The 15,618-nt window shown below is 45.5% G+C and overlaps 1 protein-coding gene across 1 annotated transcript; it reads left to right on the plus strand.

Annotated features, from left to right (window-relative positions):
• The first annotated feature begins 4,802 nt into the window (after nt 1–4,802).
• Nucleotides 4,803–15,209, plus strand: LOC122548522 (histone H3.3A). The gene is made up of 4 exons (XM_043687282.1): nt 4,803–5,027; nt 7,870–8,025; nt 8,991–9,144; nt 14,134–15,209. The coding sequence occupies exons 2-4, from the start codon at nt 7,898–7,900 to the stop codon at nt 14,260–14,262; spliced, it is 411 nt and encodes a 136-aa protein (XP_043543217.1). The 5' UTR covers nt 4,803–5,027; nt 7,870–7,897; the 3' UTR covers nt 14,263–15,209.
• Nucleotides 15,210–15,618: the final 409 nt, after the last annotated feature.

A 15,618-nucleotide genomic window follows, 5' to 3' on the forward strand; every position in this document is an offset into this window, starting at 1 on the left:
AAATGCAACATTGAAAAGGCATCTGGATGGGTATATGAATAGGAACGGTTTGGAGGGATATGGGCCGGGTGCTGGCAGGTGGGACTAGATTGGGTTGGGACAGCTGGTCGGCATGGACGGGTTGGACTGAAGGTTCTGTTTCCATGCTATACATCTCTATGACTCTATGACTCTATATCACGACCAATAAGGGACCCAGCACTGATCCCTGTGATACATTACTGAACACTGGTCTCCTGTCACACACATTCTTCAACCACCACCTTCTGTCTCCTGTTCCTAAGCCAGTTTTGGACATCTTGTGCATCCAATCTTGTTAATGTCCACCATTCTATTGTTGTGGTCCCATTCTTTCTAACTTTCCCCCCACCCCTTACTATTTCTCTCCCTTACTTTTAAGGCATTTGGACCTGTCTCTGCCATCTTCCACCACAGCCCATATCATGTGCTTCAGATTGGGACATTGGTGAAAGGAATGGAAGGTGAAGAGTAAGCCGTCTTGCTTTACTTGAGAGGGTGGTGGAAGCCAATTCCTTAATAACTTTCAAATGAGAATTGGATAAATACTTGAAATGGCAAAAGGTGCATATCTGTGGAGAAAGGGTAGGGTGTAGAATTATTCGGGCAACACTTTCAAAAATCCAACACAACATGCTGTCTGGTCTTCATCCGTGCTGTAATATTCTAGGAATCTATGAAGGAACAGTGTAAGTGTGAGTAATCATAGGTAAGTCTATTAATTCTTTTCATTACATCTTCTACCACATTTAAAGTTGTAAACTGTTTTGTGGGTTCCCAGATATTAATTGGTTATGATGATCCACTTGGGAGATAAGAAACAATTTTGTGACGTTCTCACTTTTACTTAATGGCTATATCCATCCCAGGAGAGAAATATTGCACTTGGCAGAGATCTAGCTGAAAATGAGTAGTAGATGTGTTAAAGTGTTTGCATTAGTTTCTTCACTTAACTAAGACATTATCCCAACATACCTGCCACCAAAAGCTCATAGTTCAATTAAAACTCGAAAATTCTTTCAAATGATTTCATTATGTGGCATTTTCTTCATGTACTTTATTGGATTTGAGCCTCAGTGACATTTATTAACTATCCCTGAAAGTAGTGATAAACTACCTTCTTGAATCACTACAGTCCATGTGATGTAGGAACTCCCAGAGTGCTGTTAAGAAGGGGGCTCCAGAACTTTGACCCAGCAACACTGAAGGAACAGCAATCCAAGTCAGGATGATGACAGGTTTGGAACGGAACTGTCATGTGATGGTGTTTGGATGTATCTGCTAACTTTGCCCTTCTAGGGTGTTGAGTTTGCAGTGTGTAAGAGGCCTTCGTGACTTGTTACAGTGCATCTTGGAGCTGACATTCTGAGTCGGTGCTGGAGGGGAGCGAATGTGCTCGTGAAGAGGTTACCAATCAGGAGGGTTGCTTTGTTCTGAATGTTGTACCTTGGACTGGTGCATTGATTTTGGTGAGCCTAAATGTTAGTAGTGGGGGATTCAGGCATGGTAATGCCATTGAATGTCAGGGGGCACTGGTTACAATCTCCCTTTTTGGAGAGGGTCATTGCCAGGCACGCGGGAGATGCCAATGCTACCTGTGACTTGTCAGCCGAAGCCTGGATATTTTCCAGGTCTTGCTGCATTCGTACGTTAACTGCTTCAGTATCTGAGAACTGCATGGTGCTGAACAGCATGCAACCATCAGCGAACATCCCCAGTTTCTGACCGTATGGATGGAAGGATGTTAAATGGTGAAGCAGCCGAAGATGGCTAGGCCTCTGACACTACCCTGAGGAACTCCTGCAGAGATGTCCTGGAGCTGAGATGACTGACCTCCAACAAACACAGCCGTCTCTCTTTGGGTTAGTTTGCCCCTGTTTTCAAAATCCCTCTATTGTGTATCTTTCTGCAATCTTTCCCTATTTAAATAATATGCAGCCCTTCTATTCTTCTTGCCCAAGTGCATAACTTACCATTTTCCCACAATATATTTCATTTTCCAAGTTTTTGTTCACTCAGTTAACTTGTCTATACCCCACTGTATACTCTTCATGTCATCCTCACTACTTGCCTTTCAATTTGCTTTGTATCATTCACAAACTTGGCTATAGTACTTTCACTTTCCTCATTTGAGTCATCAATATACTGTATATAATAAATAATTGCTACTGCAGCACTGATCCCTGTGGCACTCCATCTGTAACAATAAATAAATCATTCATTTATTAGTTACAGTTTGCCATCCTGAAAATGTCATCCTTATCCCAACTTTTATCAGTTAGCCAACCTCTATAGATGCTAATATGTTACCTCCAACACTGTGCGATCTTATTAAGTAGCCTTAGGCTTGATACGTAATTGAACGTTTTTTGGAAACCCAAATATATTACATTTACTTGTTCCCTTTTATTTACCCTATTTGTTACCAGTATGTCTGACAAACTAATGCTATGTTTTGGTATGATGTCAAGCGTGATTTATAAATGTGAAATGGATGTGGGCCAAGTATCGATTATTTTGTAGACACCTGAGGTAACAGTGCAGAAACGCGAGAACCTTTTCCAGATTAAACTTTTCGACAAACTTTCTACCTTAGATAAATAAGAATGGAACCAGGCGAGGAGAGTGTCACCTGTCTGGACAACAGTGGAGGGGCATTGGTAAGGAATGATGTGGTTAACCACATTGCAGACAAGTCAAGAAGGATAAAGAGGGCTAGCTTACTTATGTCACTGTCACATTGGATGCCATTTGTGACTTTAATAAGAGAAAGAAAGCACAAAAATGCATTAAAAGCTACTACACAAACAAGTTATTTAGCATAATCATCCTGTGTCAGTGTTTACCTTCTGAGAGGAAAATAGTCCTGAGCACATTTACCTTCCTAATTCCCATACTCGATCACCCTTTATCCCTTGATATCTGGAGTTCTAGAGACGGAAATGTGTTGCTGGAGAAGCGCAGCAGGTCAGGCAGCATCTAGGGAACAGGAGAATCGACGTTTCGGGCATTAGCCCTTCTTCAGGAATGAGGATAAGTTGTCCAGCAGGCAAAGACTCCCCCAAGTCCCTCCTCCCTATCTTTTATCTTAGCCTGCTGGACAAACTTTCCTCATTCCTGAAGAAGGGCTAATGCCCGAAACGTCTATTCTCCTGTTCCCTAGATGCTGCCTGACCTGCTGCGCTTCTCCAGCAACACATTTCCATCTCTGATCTCCAGCATCTGCAGACCTCATTTTCTCATCTGGAGTTCTACCCTGCATAAGAGTGTGGTGGTGTTGGTGATCAATTGGTCCATTCAAGAATGAACCATACAGGTTTGAGTTGGGTATAGCATTAATAAATATGGGTCAATAGTTGGGTATATGGTGTTGAGGTAGTGATCAGCTGCAAACTAACTGAGGGATTGAATAGCCCGTTCCCATTCTTCTGAAATATTATTCTTTCACCCTCCAATCCACTCCAATCTTTGGTGCTGATGCAGTGTCTCAAAGAATTGTCACAGCACTTGAAGGTGGCTATTCAGCCCCTTGTGTCTTTGTCAGCTCTCCAAAGGATTCCTGAAGAAGGGCTTATGCCCGAAACGTCGATTCTCCTGCTCCTCGGATGCTGCCAGGCCTGCTGTGTTTTTCCAGCACCACGTTTTTCAATTCTGGTACTCCAGCATCTGCAGTCCTCACTTTCTCCTAGCTCTCCAAAGGAGCAAATCACCTAGTGTCATTCATCCACATCCTCCCTGATCAGATAGTAACAACAATTCTACTTGAATGCCTCAATTGAAGATGCTTCCATCACACTTTCAGGCAGCACATTCCAGGTTCCAACTGTTGCTGTGGATCTGGATGGCAGTTTCCTTCCCTAAAGTGAACAATGGTTTCAAGGTCATCATTAGATTCTTATTTCCAGAGTTTGTTTTTTCCCCTATCGAACTGACAATTTACCATCTTCTGTGGTGGGATTCAAACCCATAACAATTATCTGGATCAATATTCCAGCAATTGACATCACCAGGTCATCGCCTCCTCTAACTATTCCTGGAGATGTCACCACATGACCTCCTGTCTCCAAATGTGACACTTATTATCAGAACATCAATGTTTTCAGTGCACCACCTTTCCCAAAGCGAAGCAGAGAACACATAGGCTCATATGCAGTCGGACGTTTGTTAACTGTCTTACAGCCCTTATTCCTCCGGACATCATTACAATCTAACAGATCAGAAGTGTTCAACAGAAAAAAAAAACTTTTTGTTGTTGGCATCACAGCCCCAAGGAAGAATAGTTAATCCCTGGAATCGTCTTGGCTTTTGCCCGAAACGTTGATTCTCCTGCTCCTCGGATGCTGCCTGACCTGCTGTGCTTTTCCAGCACCACACTCTCGACTCTGACCTCCAGCATCCGCAGTGTTCACATTTAACCTTAACACTAGGCCAGGCCAAGGTGGTGCGTGTCACCTCAAGAACCATTAAAACACAGGCCTGGATGGGGAAAAGGAGGCAAGGGAAAGGCTAGCGCTAGATGTGAAACCAGTTTACTTGAAGATGTGACTGTTAAACAAGGTAAATATTTAATTTGTGGATGTGTTCTTGTCCTAATTTGCCACAGATGGGGTTGGCAAGCCTTGATCAGTTGGCAATGCCTGTTTGGACTGAGGACGCACGACAAAGTAGCTCATTTTCCCTCTCCATTCTCCATCATTCTCATCCCCTTTTTCCACTCAATTAGAAGCTGTGAATCTCTTCCATTGGAGTGGGTGTGTGTATTTCTGACAGACGGGGCCCAGGCGCGGGAGCTTATGGGAAGGCCTCGGTCAGCCATATTGTGCTTTGCAGTGAGGTTGGGGTTGGTGGGAAGATATATATATATATATATAAAAATCAAAAAGCAATTCTGCAGAGGAGGCTCGCGCGGGGGGCAAGGGAAAGAAGTTTGGTTTTCCTTGAAAAGCCAACAAAATTTAAAAAAAAAACCAAGCGAGGCAGGGAAGGAAACAAAAAAAAATTGAGAACAGGTAAGGGGCAGCGCGATGCACGAAGTGGGAAGTGTCTCCCCATTTCGCATCGACTTTGTATCCAGCTCTTTGTAGCAAACTTTAAGGTATCCATTTTGTGGCTGCAACATTGTAGCGAATTCACGAGCTCCTGGGTCAACGTTCCATCCGCGCGGCCCCCCGCCCCGCGCGCTCGCTCGCCCGCTCGTTTCTGTCCGCGCTCTCTCTCTCTCTCTGTCCGTCTCCTTTGCCGGTTTCATTCCGTCCTTTTTCAAATAATTTAGCCTTCAATGCTCACGGCCGATCGACTGATTAGAACCATTAAGGGGTTTGTTTCCCCCCCTCCCATTTCCAAAACAGTGTTTGCTACTATTATATATTTCTCGCAAAACTTTTATTCCCCCCTCCTCCAAAGCGACCGAGGCATGTTTAATTTTTGTTTTCTTCAATTGTTCCTTTCGTTCCTCCCCTTCCCTTGTTGCAACGTTTCACCATCTTTGTTCCGGTGGATGTTTCTTCTTGCATCGCCCATTTTTCAGAAAGAATACAGATTTGCTTTGCAATTTCCACCTTCCTCGCTCAGACAGGAGAGGGGGCCGCGGAGAAGAAGAAGCGTGCAGTTTGTTTTTGATTTTTTTGGAAATGGGTGCAAAGGTTTTTTTATTTGAAGAAATAAAGAAGACGGGAAATCCCTGGAGTGCTAGTGTTAATGAGTATGTGAGTGTCTGCTTGCTGGCTGAAGACTGAAATGTTTAGGTTAGCTGGAGCAGGGTGTTTACTGATCTTACTTCCTCAGGAGCTTTCTTAGTGTACAAAGTTTGAGTGAAAAGTTTGTCTGCCTCTTTGTTTCGAGTAGGTTCTCTTTTTTTTAATTTTAAATTAATTCTTCCCCATTCATTGTTTGACAAGTCAGGTATAATGGGGTCGATTTGACTGCTGAAATCTGGACAGCAATTATGATCATCAACGTCCCTCTGCAAGTGGCTCCTGTTTACAAACACTGTCCCAATCGTGCCCCCCCCCCCACATCTTTTTTTTATTTTTAACCAATGCTTTAACAGCAGAGATTTTTAAAGATTGACAATGTTTTCAACCCAAGTTTTGGAAAATTGGAACCCGAACTTCATCCTTATGGTATGATGATATTTTTAACACTGATCTTAGCTCTTAGCCACCGAAACTGGACGTCTCCATTTTTGTGAAGGAAATGCTGGAGATCACAGCGGGTCGGGCAGCATCCACGGACCCGCTATGATTCCCAGCAATTTTTTTTTGTTTTCAGTACAGATTCCAGCGTCTGCAGTAATTTGTTCCTGCATCCCCATTTGTGACTGGGTGTCAAAAAGAGTTTTTTTGTGTGTGTGAGACCGTGCTCTGTGAATCATCTCAGAATGTTTCTCCATATAGAAGGTGCTGTATAAATGCAAGTTGTTTTTGTTACAGGTAGGTTTGTTTCTCCACTGACTAACCTTTTACACTGGTCTACAAGTTTCCTTTTCTAACTGTCTTATGGATGTGAGGGTTGGGGGATTTGAGGTGTCCATTTTCACCTAAGATGCTAATCAACTTCTATGAGTTGACCTGGGGTTGGAGGGGGGCGTGGCTTCAACATTGGGAGAAACGGGAAAGGAGCAGAGCACTGGACAGGAAAGTCTGATGGCAGCACTGATGACTGTATCTACCACTTCTTTTAATCACATGCTAGCACAGCTGCTGGTGGCAGGCTATTTGACTCGGGGGGGCATCACACTTGCATCAGTTTCTGTTTTTAGTGGGTCCCTGCCTGAATTCCCTGCTGCCAGCAGGTGGCGCTGGGCAACGATGGTCAAGAGGGTTCCAAGTCTACCCAATTCTAGATATAAAAATGTCTAGGGCCTTCCTTGGTCTAATTTGTTGGGTTTACACATTGAACCATGTGAAAGGGAGTCCTTGCCTTCCACCACCTCTCCATCAACGTTTTGGTTCTGATTCTCCCTTCTTTCTGCTACCGCAGCCTTGGAATGTAGAGGTGACTTCAGCCCAGGAGGCTGGATAGATAAAGGTACCAAATGCACAGACTGAGAGATGATACATTCAGGAACAGAAACTGAGGTTGGCAAGGCATAGTGGTGCAGTGGTAATGTCACTGGGCTAGTCATACAAAGGCCTGGACAAATGTCCTGCTGATAAGGGTTCAGACCTCACTGTGGAAGTTTGTGGAATTTTAATTGTCAATGGATCAGGAACTGGAAAATAATCTCTGGTGATCATAATGAATGGTGTTTTTTGTTTTTAAAATTCCACCAGTAACGTCCAAAGGGATTCTGATGATCAGTCATAAATTTGGGAGGCCACGGTTCTGTATTGTCATCTGAATTCCGAGATGGAACTGAACAGCTTTTAGTTTTCTCAGTGAAGTCATGCCGTCTGTTGGAAACTTTCTGTGAAAGAAGGTCCAACATTTGCTGTGGTCGTTTTCCTTTTGGAGTGGGCGGTCCTATTGAGTGACAGGAAGCGAGATGTCATTTGGTATTTCTCCCCCCTTTTTTTTACTGAGTGAATTTATCCGGGGAGCTGCTGTGTTATGGGGCTGTGTCCTCATTTCTGTGGAAGTGAGTGACCTGGGTTAGAGGAGAGATGTCACAGACCAGGGCTACTGTTCACCATTGTGTGTGTCTGTGTGTGTGTTGATGGGGGAATTGGTATCCCACACCAACATGTCAAAAATTATTTGGAAAGCTACCTTGATCTAGAAGGACAGTGATTTCTCTAACATTAAGCCCTCACTTCATATAAAGCACTCCTGGTGGGTGTTGCCCTTGAGTGATGCAGTTGATTGCAGGGATGTTCTGAAATGATCTGGCACCCTGTTTCTATATTTCAGACCTTAGGACGACTCAGGAGGAAGGAAAATGGCTCGTACCAAGCAAACAGCCCGTAAATCCACTGGTGGCAAGGCGCCAAGGAAGCAGCTGGCAACTAAAGCTGCCCGTAAAAGTGCCCCATCCACTGGTGGGGTGAAGAAGCCTCACCGTTACCGGTCAGTGGCTGACCTCTTGACTCGGGTGTAGACCTGGGCTTGTGCCCATCTCCGCTCTATCTCAGTTGGTTCTTCAGCATCCACCCCCGCCCCGCCCCTCCTTTGCCCCGGTGTATAGTCGGGGTGCAGTATTGGTGAGGCATTCGCTTGTACCCCAGGGGCAGATATTGCAACATCACAGCCAATCCCAAACCCCACTGTCATAAGAGAAAGTGGTCACTTGATCAGCAGGACTCTGTGAACTGCATGTTGACCTCTTGCCTGACATTGGGTCACTGATGTCTGTCTCTAGCCTTCCTGAGAGACTCCAAACCTCGTAGTAAGTGGGGATGGAGAGACCCTTTGGGAACTCTGCCACCTTGATACAGTCCCTGGGAATGAGTTATCCTATTTTGATTCAAGGTGGGTCTCCACATTTAAGCCAAGGTGCAGCTTATTGGGTTGGTGATGAGGTAAATACGGTAATTGTATTTTATCCATTGGCTTTCTCCATCCCCTTTTCTGAGATACGTGCCAACACAGTGAAAGAGATATCCAATTAATAACACTTTTTTCCCCCCCCACCCCATTATTCCTCAATTGCCCTCCATGTGTTTCCTGCATTTATGTGATTCCCTCTTGAACAGTTGAGCTGATCCTACTCCCACCATCCCAACATTATATTTCCACGTCACAGCTCCCTGCCTTAAAGGCAGCTCTTGAGAGAATGAAGCTCAAACAGTGGAACTTGGGCATTTGTCCATTTTGGGCCTTTTTCTGTGCTGTAGACCTTTCAGACTCGAAGGCCTACCCAATCCATCCTTAATTCAACCTTTCTCGATTTCCCCCCTCCCCCAAAGGAAAATTGAAGGTTGTGTTTTTGTTGAGTCCAAGTTGTTCAAAACGCGCGCACGCTATCCTGAAACGCTTGTGACTTGCGTAGCTGGAGTTTGATCATTTTAACCTCCATAACCTTCTCTTCCCAGCCCGGGCACTGTGGCGCTGCGAGAAATCAGACGCTACCAGAAATCCACCGAACTTCTGATCCGCAAGCTGCCGTTCCAGCGCCTTGTCCGCGAAATTGCTCAGGACTTCAAGACGGATCTGCGCTTCCAAAGTGCGGCCATTGGCGCCCTGCAGGTGATTTTACTTTGAACCTTACCCCTCCCCACCTCTTTCGCAGGGAACTGCTTGGCTGGGTGACTCCCAGGTCAGCCTTGACGTCGATATTGAATATTTGACCAGAAAGCACTTGTATTTCAGCCAGGCCTCCAGAGTGTAGTGAGAGTGATAGCTGTGGCTCAGTGGATAACACGTAAGAGTCTCGGAGCAGGAAGTAGGCCATTCAGCCCCTCAATCCTGCGAGGCCATTCAGTGCGATCATGGCTGATCTCATCTCAGCCCCAACTCCAGTTTTCTGCCCACTCCCCTCAAACCTTCACTGATTTTAAAAAATCTGTCCCTCTCCTCCTCCAATTTACTTTAATGTCCCAGCATCCTCCGCACTCCAGGCTTGAGAAACCCACAACCCTTTGAGGGAAGTAATTCCTCCCGATCTCAATGGGCCAAATGGCCTCCTATTTCGTATGACGACACTGGCTATTGCTGCTGTATGAGCCTTGACTCCACACCCAGTGGCTCTGATAGAGGCAATGACTGTTCAGTGGGTGTAGGAGGCAAGAGTGAGAGAGCAAATGCATTGAGTTAGTGGTTTTCAGTAGGGAAGAATATGAGCACTGTTGGTATTAAATTATTTCATCGGCACGCAAACCTGAATACGTAATCCTGACTTCATATTTTAGAATCACTCCCCCCACTTTCATCCGTTTGAATATAAATAACAGAGCAAGCAAGGAGTGGAAAAAAGTTTCGGGGTGACTCAGTGGTTAACACTGCTGCCCCACAGCACCGTGGGCCCAGGTTCGATTCCAGCCTCGGGCGACTGTGTAGAGTTTGCACATTCTCCCCGTGTCTGTGTGGGTTTCCTCACACAGTCCAAAGAGGTGCAAGTTAGGTGGATTGGCCATGCTAAATTACCCACAGCACTCGGGGATGTGCGGGCTTGATGGATTAGTCATAGGGAATGCATGGTTACAGGGATAGGTGGGATGGTCTTTGGAGGAGTGGTGTGGACTGGATGGGCAGTATGGCCTACTTCCACACTGTAGGGGTTCTATGCTGAGGGCATTGACATGTTGCAGCAGTTTCTGCACAGCCTCAATTATCCAAACATCAATTATCTGAATTTCAGATTATTCAAACAAGATCTCAAGGTCCTGTAAAAATGGCATTAGGAATTTCAGCATTCAGTTATTGGTTAAATGGCATTATGGCATGCATTACCAGATAACTGGCGCTCATAAATTACCGCATGTTTACGATCAGATCGGTTATCCGAATGATCAATTATCCGAACAAAATACTCCCCGCCGGTCTCGTTTGGATAATCGAGGTTCTGCTGTAATCAGTTATCAGTCAACCCCACCGCCCCGTGGCCCAACATTTCAACTCCTCCTCCCACTCAGCCGAGGACATGGAGGTCCTGGGCCTTCTCCATTGCTGCTCCCTCACCACCCGACGCCTGGAGGAAGAACGCCTCATCTTCCATCTCGGAACACCTCTACCCCAGGGCATCAATGTGGACTTCACCAGTTTCCTCATTTCCTCTTCTGCCACCTTACCCCAGTTCCAACCTCCCAACTCAGCACTGACCTCGTGACCTGTCCTACCTGTCCCACCCATCGGCTCCACCCTCCCCTCTGACCTATCACCTCCATCCCCACCACCATTCACCTCTTGTACTCTTTGCTACCTTCTCCCCAACCCCACCCCACCCATTTATCTCTCCACCCTGGAGGCCCCCTGCCTCTATTCCTGATGAAGGGCTTTTGCCCGAAATGTCGATTTTCCTGCTCCTTGGATGCTGCCTGACCTGCTGTGCTTTTCCAGCACCATTCTCATCTCAACTGTAATCAGTTATACCTGTCCATATACCTCCAAGCCACAATACAGGGAAGGGTATGAACTGTGAATGTGTTGGAAAACTACCCAAATGGTGCAGATTGGGGCTTAGTTTGAGGTTTTCTAGGTTTCGAAGCTGAAGTAAGAGATGAGGAGGGTCTTTGTGTCATGGCATCTCAGAACATAGAGGGGGACCATTCTGTCCATTGTACCTTTTAATAATGCTATGTCACCAATCCACCACCTTGCTCTGTCTCCATAGCCCTTTAGTGCTTACCCCTGCAAGAAATTCTGAATCTTTTTTTTTGTTTGAAATGTTACCACTGAGTACAATCCCACCTTCCTTTTAGGCAGGTTATAAACTTGCTGTCCTATAATGTCTCCTTGAGTGACCTCTGAGGTGAAACCTGGATACACTGTAAACTGCAAGGGGTGGAACAGACAGCCGTAAAAGGGCAAAGAATGGACAGGCTTATGGCAAATGAAATTTAATGCGGAGAATTGCGGGATTGTTAATTTTGGTCGGATGAATGCAGAGAAAAGATGGAAAATAAGAAGGACAAATTTAGAGGTTGCCTGGGAGCAGGGTGTTTATGTGCAGAGTCATTGAGGACACCCAGGACTGTTTGAGATGAGGATTAAAGAAACATACAACATCTGAAGCTTTAATAAGAGGGGGAGATTGAAATTAAGATACAGGGATGTTACATTACACGTTTATAGAAAACTGGTCTAGATATGTGCAGCCAGTTATGGGAGCGACTACTTAGGAAAGAGCATGAAAGAATTAGGATGCAGAAGAGGTTGACAAGAATGCTTCCGGGAGGGAACACTGTCAATAATGTAAGGCAGTAAGTTGACTGTTTTCCTTGAAGGTTGAGATAGTGTTGATGGCGGTGTTAAAAATGACGAGAGTAGATAGATAGAAACATCCCCCACTCATACAAGGGTTGAGAAGCTGAGAACACAGACTTGGAGTAATTGGTAACAGAAATTATGGAGACTTGAGGATAACTGCTTTTTCATGCAGCGAGTGGTTAGGGTCTGGAATGTGTTGCCTGAGAATGTGGTGGAGGCAGATTAATTCAAGACCTTCAAGGGGAAGTTGAATAGTTTCCTGGGCAGGGTTACAGGAGGAAGGCAAGATGATGGCCACAGGTGCCTTGTTGGTGTGCAGGGCTAGCACGGAGAGGATGGGCAAAATCGCTGCAGCCAGACTCTGGTACTGGACCTTTTGTCAGATGTGTTAAATCTTTATTCTCTGGTTTTGACCCAAATACTGCTGGAAACAGTTCCTCATTATTTACTCTTCATTATTGCGAACGTCTCTATCAAATATCATAGAGTCACACAACATGGAAACAGACCGTTCGATCTAACTAGTCCACATTAACCATTTTTCCCAAACTAAGCTAGTTGCACCTGCCTGCACTTGGCCCATATCCCTTTCTATTTATGAACATATCCAAATGTCTTTTAAATCTTGTAACTGTATCTGCATCCACCACTTCCTCTGAACGTTCATTCCACACTCTCTGTAGAAAAAAAAAATTGCCCCCACATCCTTTTTAAATCTTTCCCTTCTGACCTTAAAAATGTGTCCCCTAGATTAGAGCTCCCCAACCCCAGGGAAAATACTTTTGCTATTCACGGTTTCTTATGGGCATAAGGACACCTCTTAACCTCCTATGCTCCAGTGGAAAAAGTCCCAGTCTATTTTTATAACTCAAACCTTCCAATCCCAGCAACATCCTGGTAAGTATTTTCTTGAACCCTCTCCAGTTTAATAATATCCTTTCTATAACTGGGTGACCAGAACTGGACACAGTACTCCCGAAGAGGCTGACCTCCTCTACAACGTCAGCATGACGTCCCGACTCCTGTACTCAAAGGTCTGAGCAAGCATGCTAAACGCCTTCTTAACCACCCCGTCTACCTGTGAAGCAATTTTCAAAGAATTATGTACCTGAACTCCTAGGTCCCTCTGTCCTGCAACACTACCCCGGGCCCGACCATTAATCATAGGAGTCCTGCCCTTGTTTATTTTACCAAAGTGCAATACCGGCTTCAGCTTCTCCCACTGTCCTCGGGACTGTGGTCCCTCATCCCCAGGTACCGTTCCAGTCGATCCCCTCCACACCCTTTCCAACGTCTTGATCTCCTTCCTAATGTGCAGTGTCCAGAATTGAACATACTTGGAAACTCCGCAGCATGAAGACCCTACCCTTGCAGCCACACCTGGGGGGGGTCAGCAGTGGGGAGAAGGCATGATATGGTGCCGTCCGATTTCAGGAAGAGAGGGCAGGGAAAAGACTCCTTTGGTTAAGGGAACAGCTCCAATAGCCGGGTGAAACAGCCAACAGCTGTTGGCTGTCAGGGGGCAGTCTGGATATAGAAGCCTGCAGAGTGCTGTATACACTCGAGTAATGGTTGAATATTTTTGACTACTTTTTAAGGTGAAATTTATGGGGTTGACTATTACAAGGATACTACTTTTGAGGGGCTGAGACTCCCGCCCGTCAAAGTTCATACTGCCTCATTAGCAGAACCCCAATTGATCTCTAGACGAATAAAGGGACAAAAATGAATTATGGTAACTCTGAAAACGCGGAGTGGAACACAACAGCCAGCAGACTGGAAGACCGGGAGAAAGTGGGGACTGCAGATGCTGGAGATCAGAGTCGAGAGCGTGGCGCTGAAAAAGCACAGCCGGTCAGGCGGCTTCCGAGGAGCAGGAGAATCGACGTTTCGGACAAGAACCCTCCATCAGGAATCGGGAAGACCGGGAACGGAGCGGAACAACCGACAGACTGGATAACTGGAGCGGGACACTGACTCGTAAACATTGGTCTCTTATCTGTGAAGAATCAGGAATGACTGTTACACAAGATATATGAGAAATTCCAAGTTATTTGGCCAAAAATAGAGGGTTGACGTTGACATGAGATTGACTATTACTCGAGTATATCCGGTAGTTAGGTCGTGATGCAGATGGGGATTCAGTGTAGTCTGTTAGTGTCTCAGAGAGATAGAGGGAGATTAGGGAGGGACTAGGACGTAAGCCACGAGTAATCACTTTCTGACTGAGAGTGGGATGTTGGATTGATTGAGGGACCATTGTGTTGCGCATCAATGCCAGTTCACTTTCTGTTTCTCCTGCCTCAACAGGAAGCAAGTGAAGCCTACCTGGTGGGACTGTTTGAAGACACCAACCTTTGTGCTATCCATGCCAAGCGTGTGACCATCATGCCAAAAGACATCCAGCTAGCTCGCCGCATTCGTGGGGAGCGTGCTTAAACCTCCTGTCACCCTGGGGAGGGGGCTGGGTGTGGGCGGAGCAGGGGTGGGGGAGCAAAATCCATCTTTTCTCAAAATCAACTTTCAACTTCCTAACCTCGGTCTTGACCGCGTTTCCCCCCCCCCCCCAACCCCAACCTTCTCTCTTCCCAACCCCCCCCCCACCCCCGACCCCCAAATAAACAAAAGAATAAATGAAAATCAGTCTATTCTTCCTCTGGTAGTAGTCAGTGGTTGTTTTATCATTTTATTTCCTCCAGGGGGTAAGGTGGAGGCAGGAGACTGAGTAGGACTAGATGGTAGACAGCTATAACGGGAGTGGGGCTAAGGCGAGAGTGAGTGTTAGAAATGTGGGCGAACAGAGAGGACACTGGGATATGGCAGAGAGGGAGGGACTGGGGTTACAGTGTGGGAAATGGAGTGGGAGGGTCTGTGGGTTACACTGGTGAGTTGGGGGGGGGGGGGGGGGTGAGTTTGGCGGAGAGTGTGGGGTGTTTTACTCAGTTGGGGACCCTGAGATTTAACTGATTTTAACTTGGAGGGGTATTGGGTCATCAGGTGGTGGAACGACCTTGAAATGACCGTGCTGAGAGATCTTGCTGCCTACTGTGTAAACCTTCGATGAGAAAAGGGAGAGAAATTAAAGAGCAGGCAGATTTATGTAATTCTTTTTTTTTGTTTTCCAACGACGCAGCTTTGAAAATATTTTAAAACCGTTTTTGATTTCTGAACAATGCTGGCTTTTTGGAGTTTTTTTTATATAGTACAAACTTTCTTATTGGATCTGAAATATAAAATGTAATATTTTTCATAATGTAGATCCCATTGTTTGCTTTACTTTTTATGAGACTTTTTTTTTGTTGTATTTAGTAACTATTTTTAAATATTTGTGTGCCCTCTTGTGCTGTTTCCGATAACATTTTCCTATTAAAGTATTTGAAACATAATAGCGTTGGGTGTGGAATTATTATGTTTGAAAGAGTACCTGTGACTCCTACACTGTCTTGGCATCAGATATTGGACCCCGGAAACAGCAGCAGCAAATCCTTTATCTATCAGTGAATCTGAGAGTCTGAAACTTGAATACAGGCTGAGTTAGAACATGGAGACTCATGACCTAGGCCTATGTCATAGAGATGTACAGCACGGAAACAGACCCTTCAGTCCAACCCGTCCATGCTAACCAGATATCCCAACCCAATCTAGTCCCACCTGCCAGCACCCGGCCCATATCCCTCCAAACCCTTCCTATTCATATACCCATCCAAATGTCTCCTTAAATGTTGCAGTTGTACCAGCCTCCACCACATCCTCTGGCAACTCATTTCCATACACGTACCACCCTCTGCGTGAAAA

This window comes from Chiloscyllium plagiosum, chromosome 3, assembly GCF_004010195.1.
Source record: "Chiloscyllium plagiosum isolate BGI_BamShark_2017 chromosome 3, ASM401019v2, whole genome shotgun sequence".
Lineage (NCBI taxonomy): Eukaryota > Metazoa > Chordata > Chondrichthyes > Orectolobiformes > Hemiscylliidae > Chiloscyllium > Chiloscyllium plagiosum.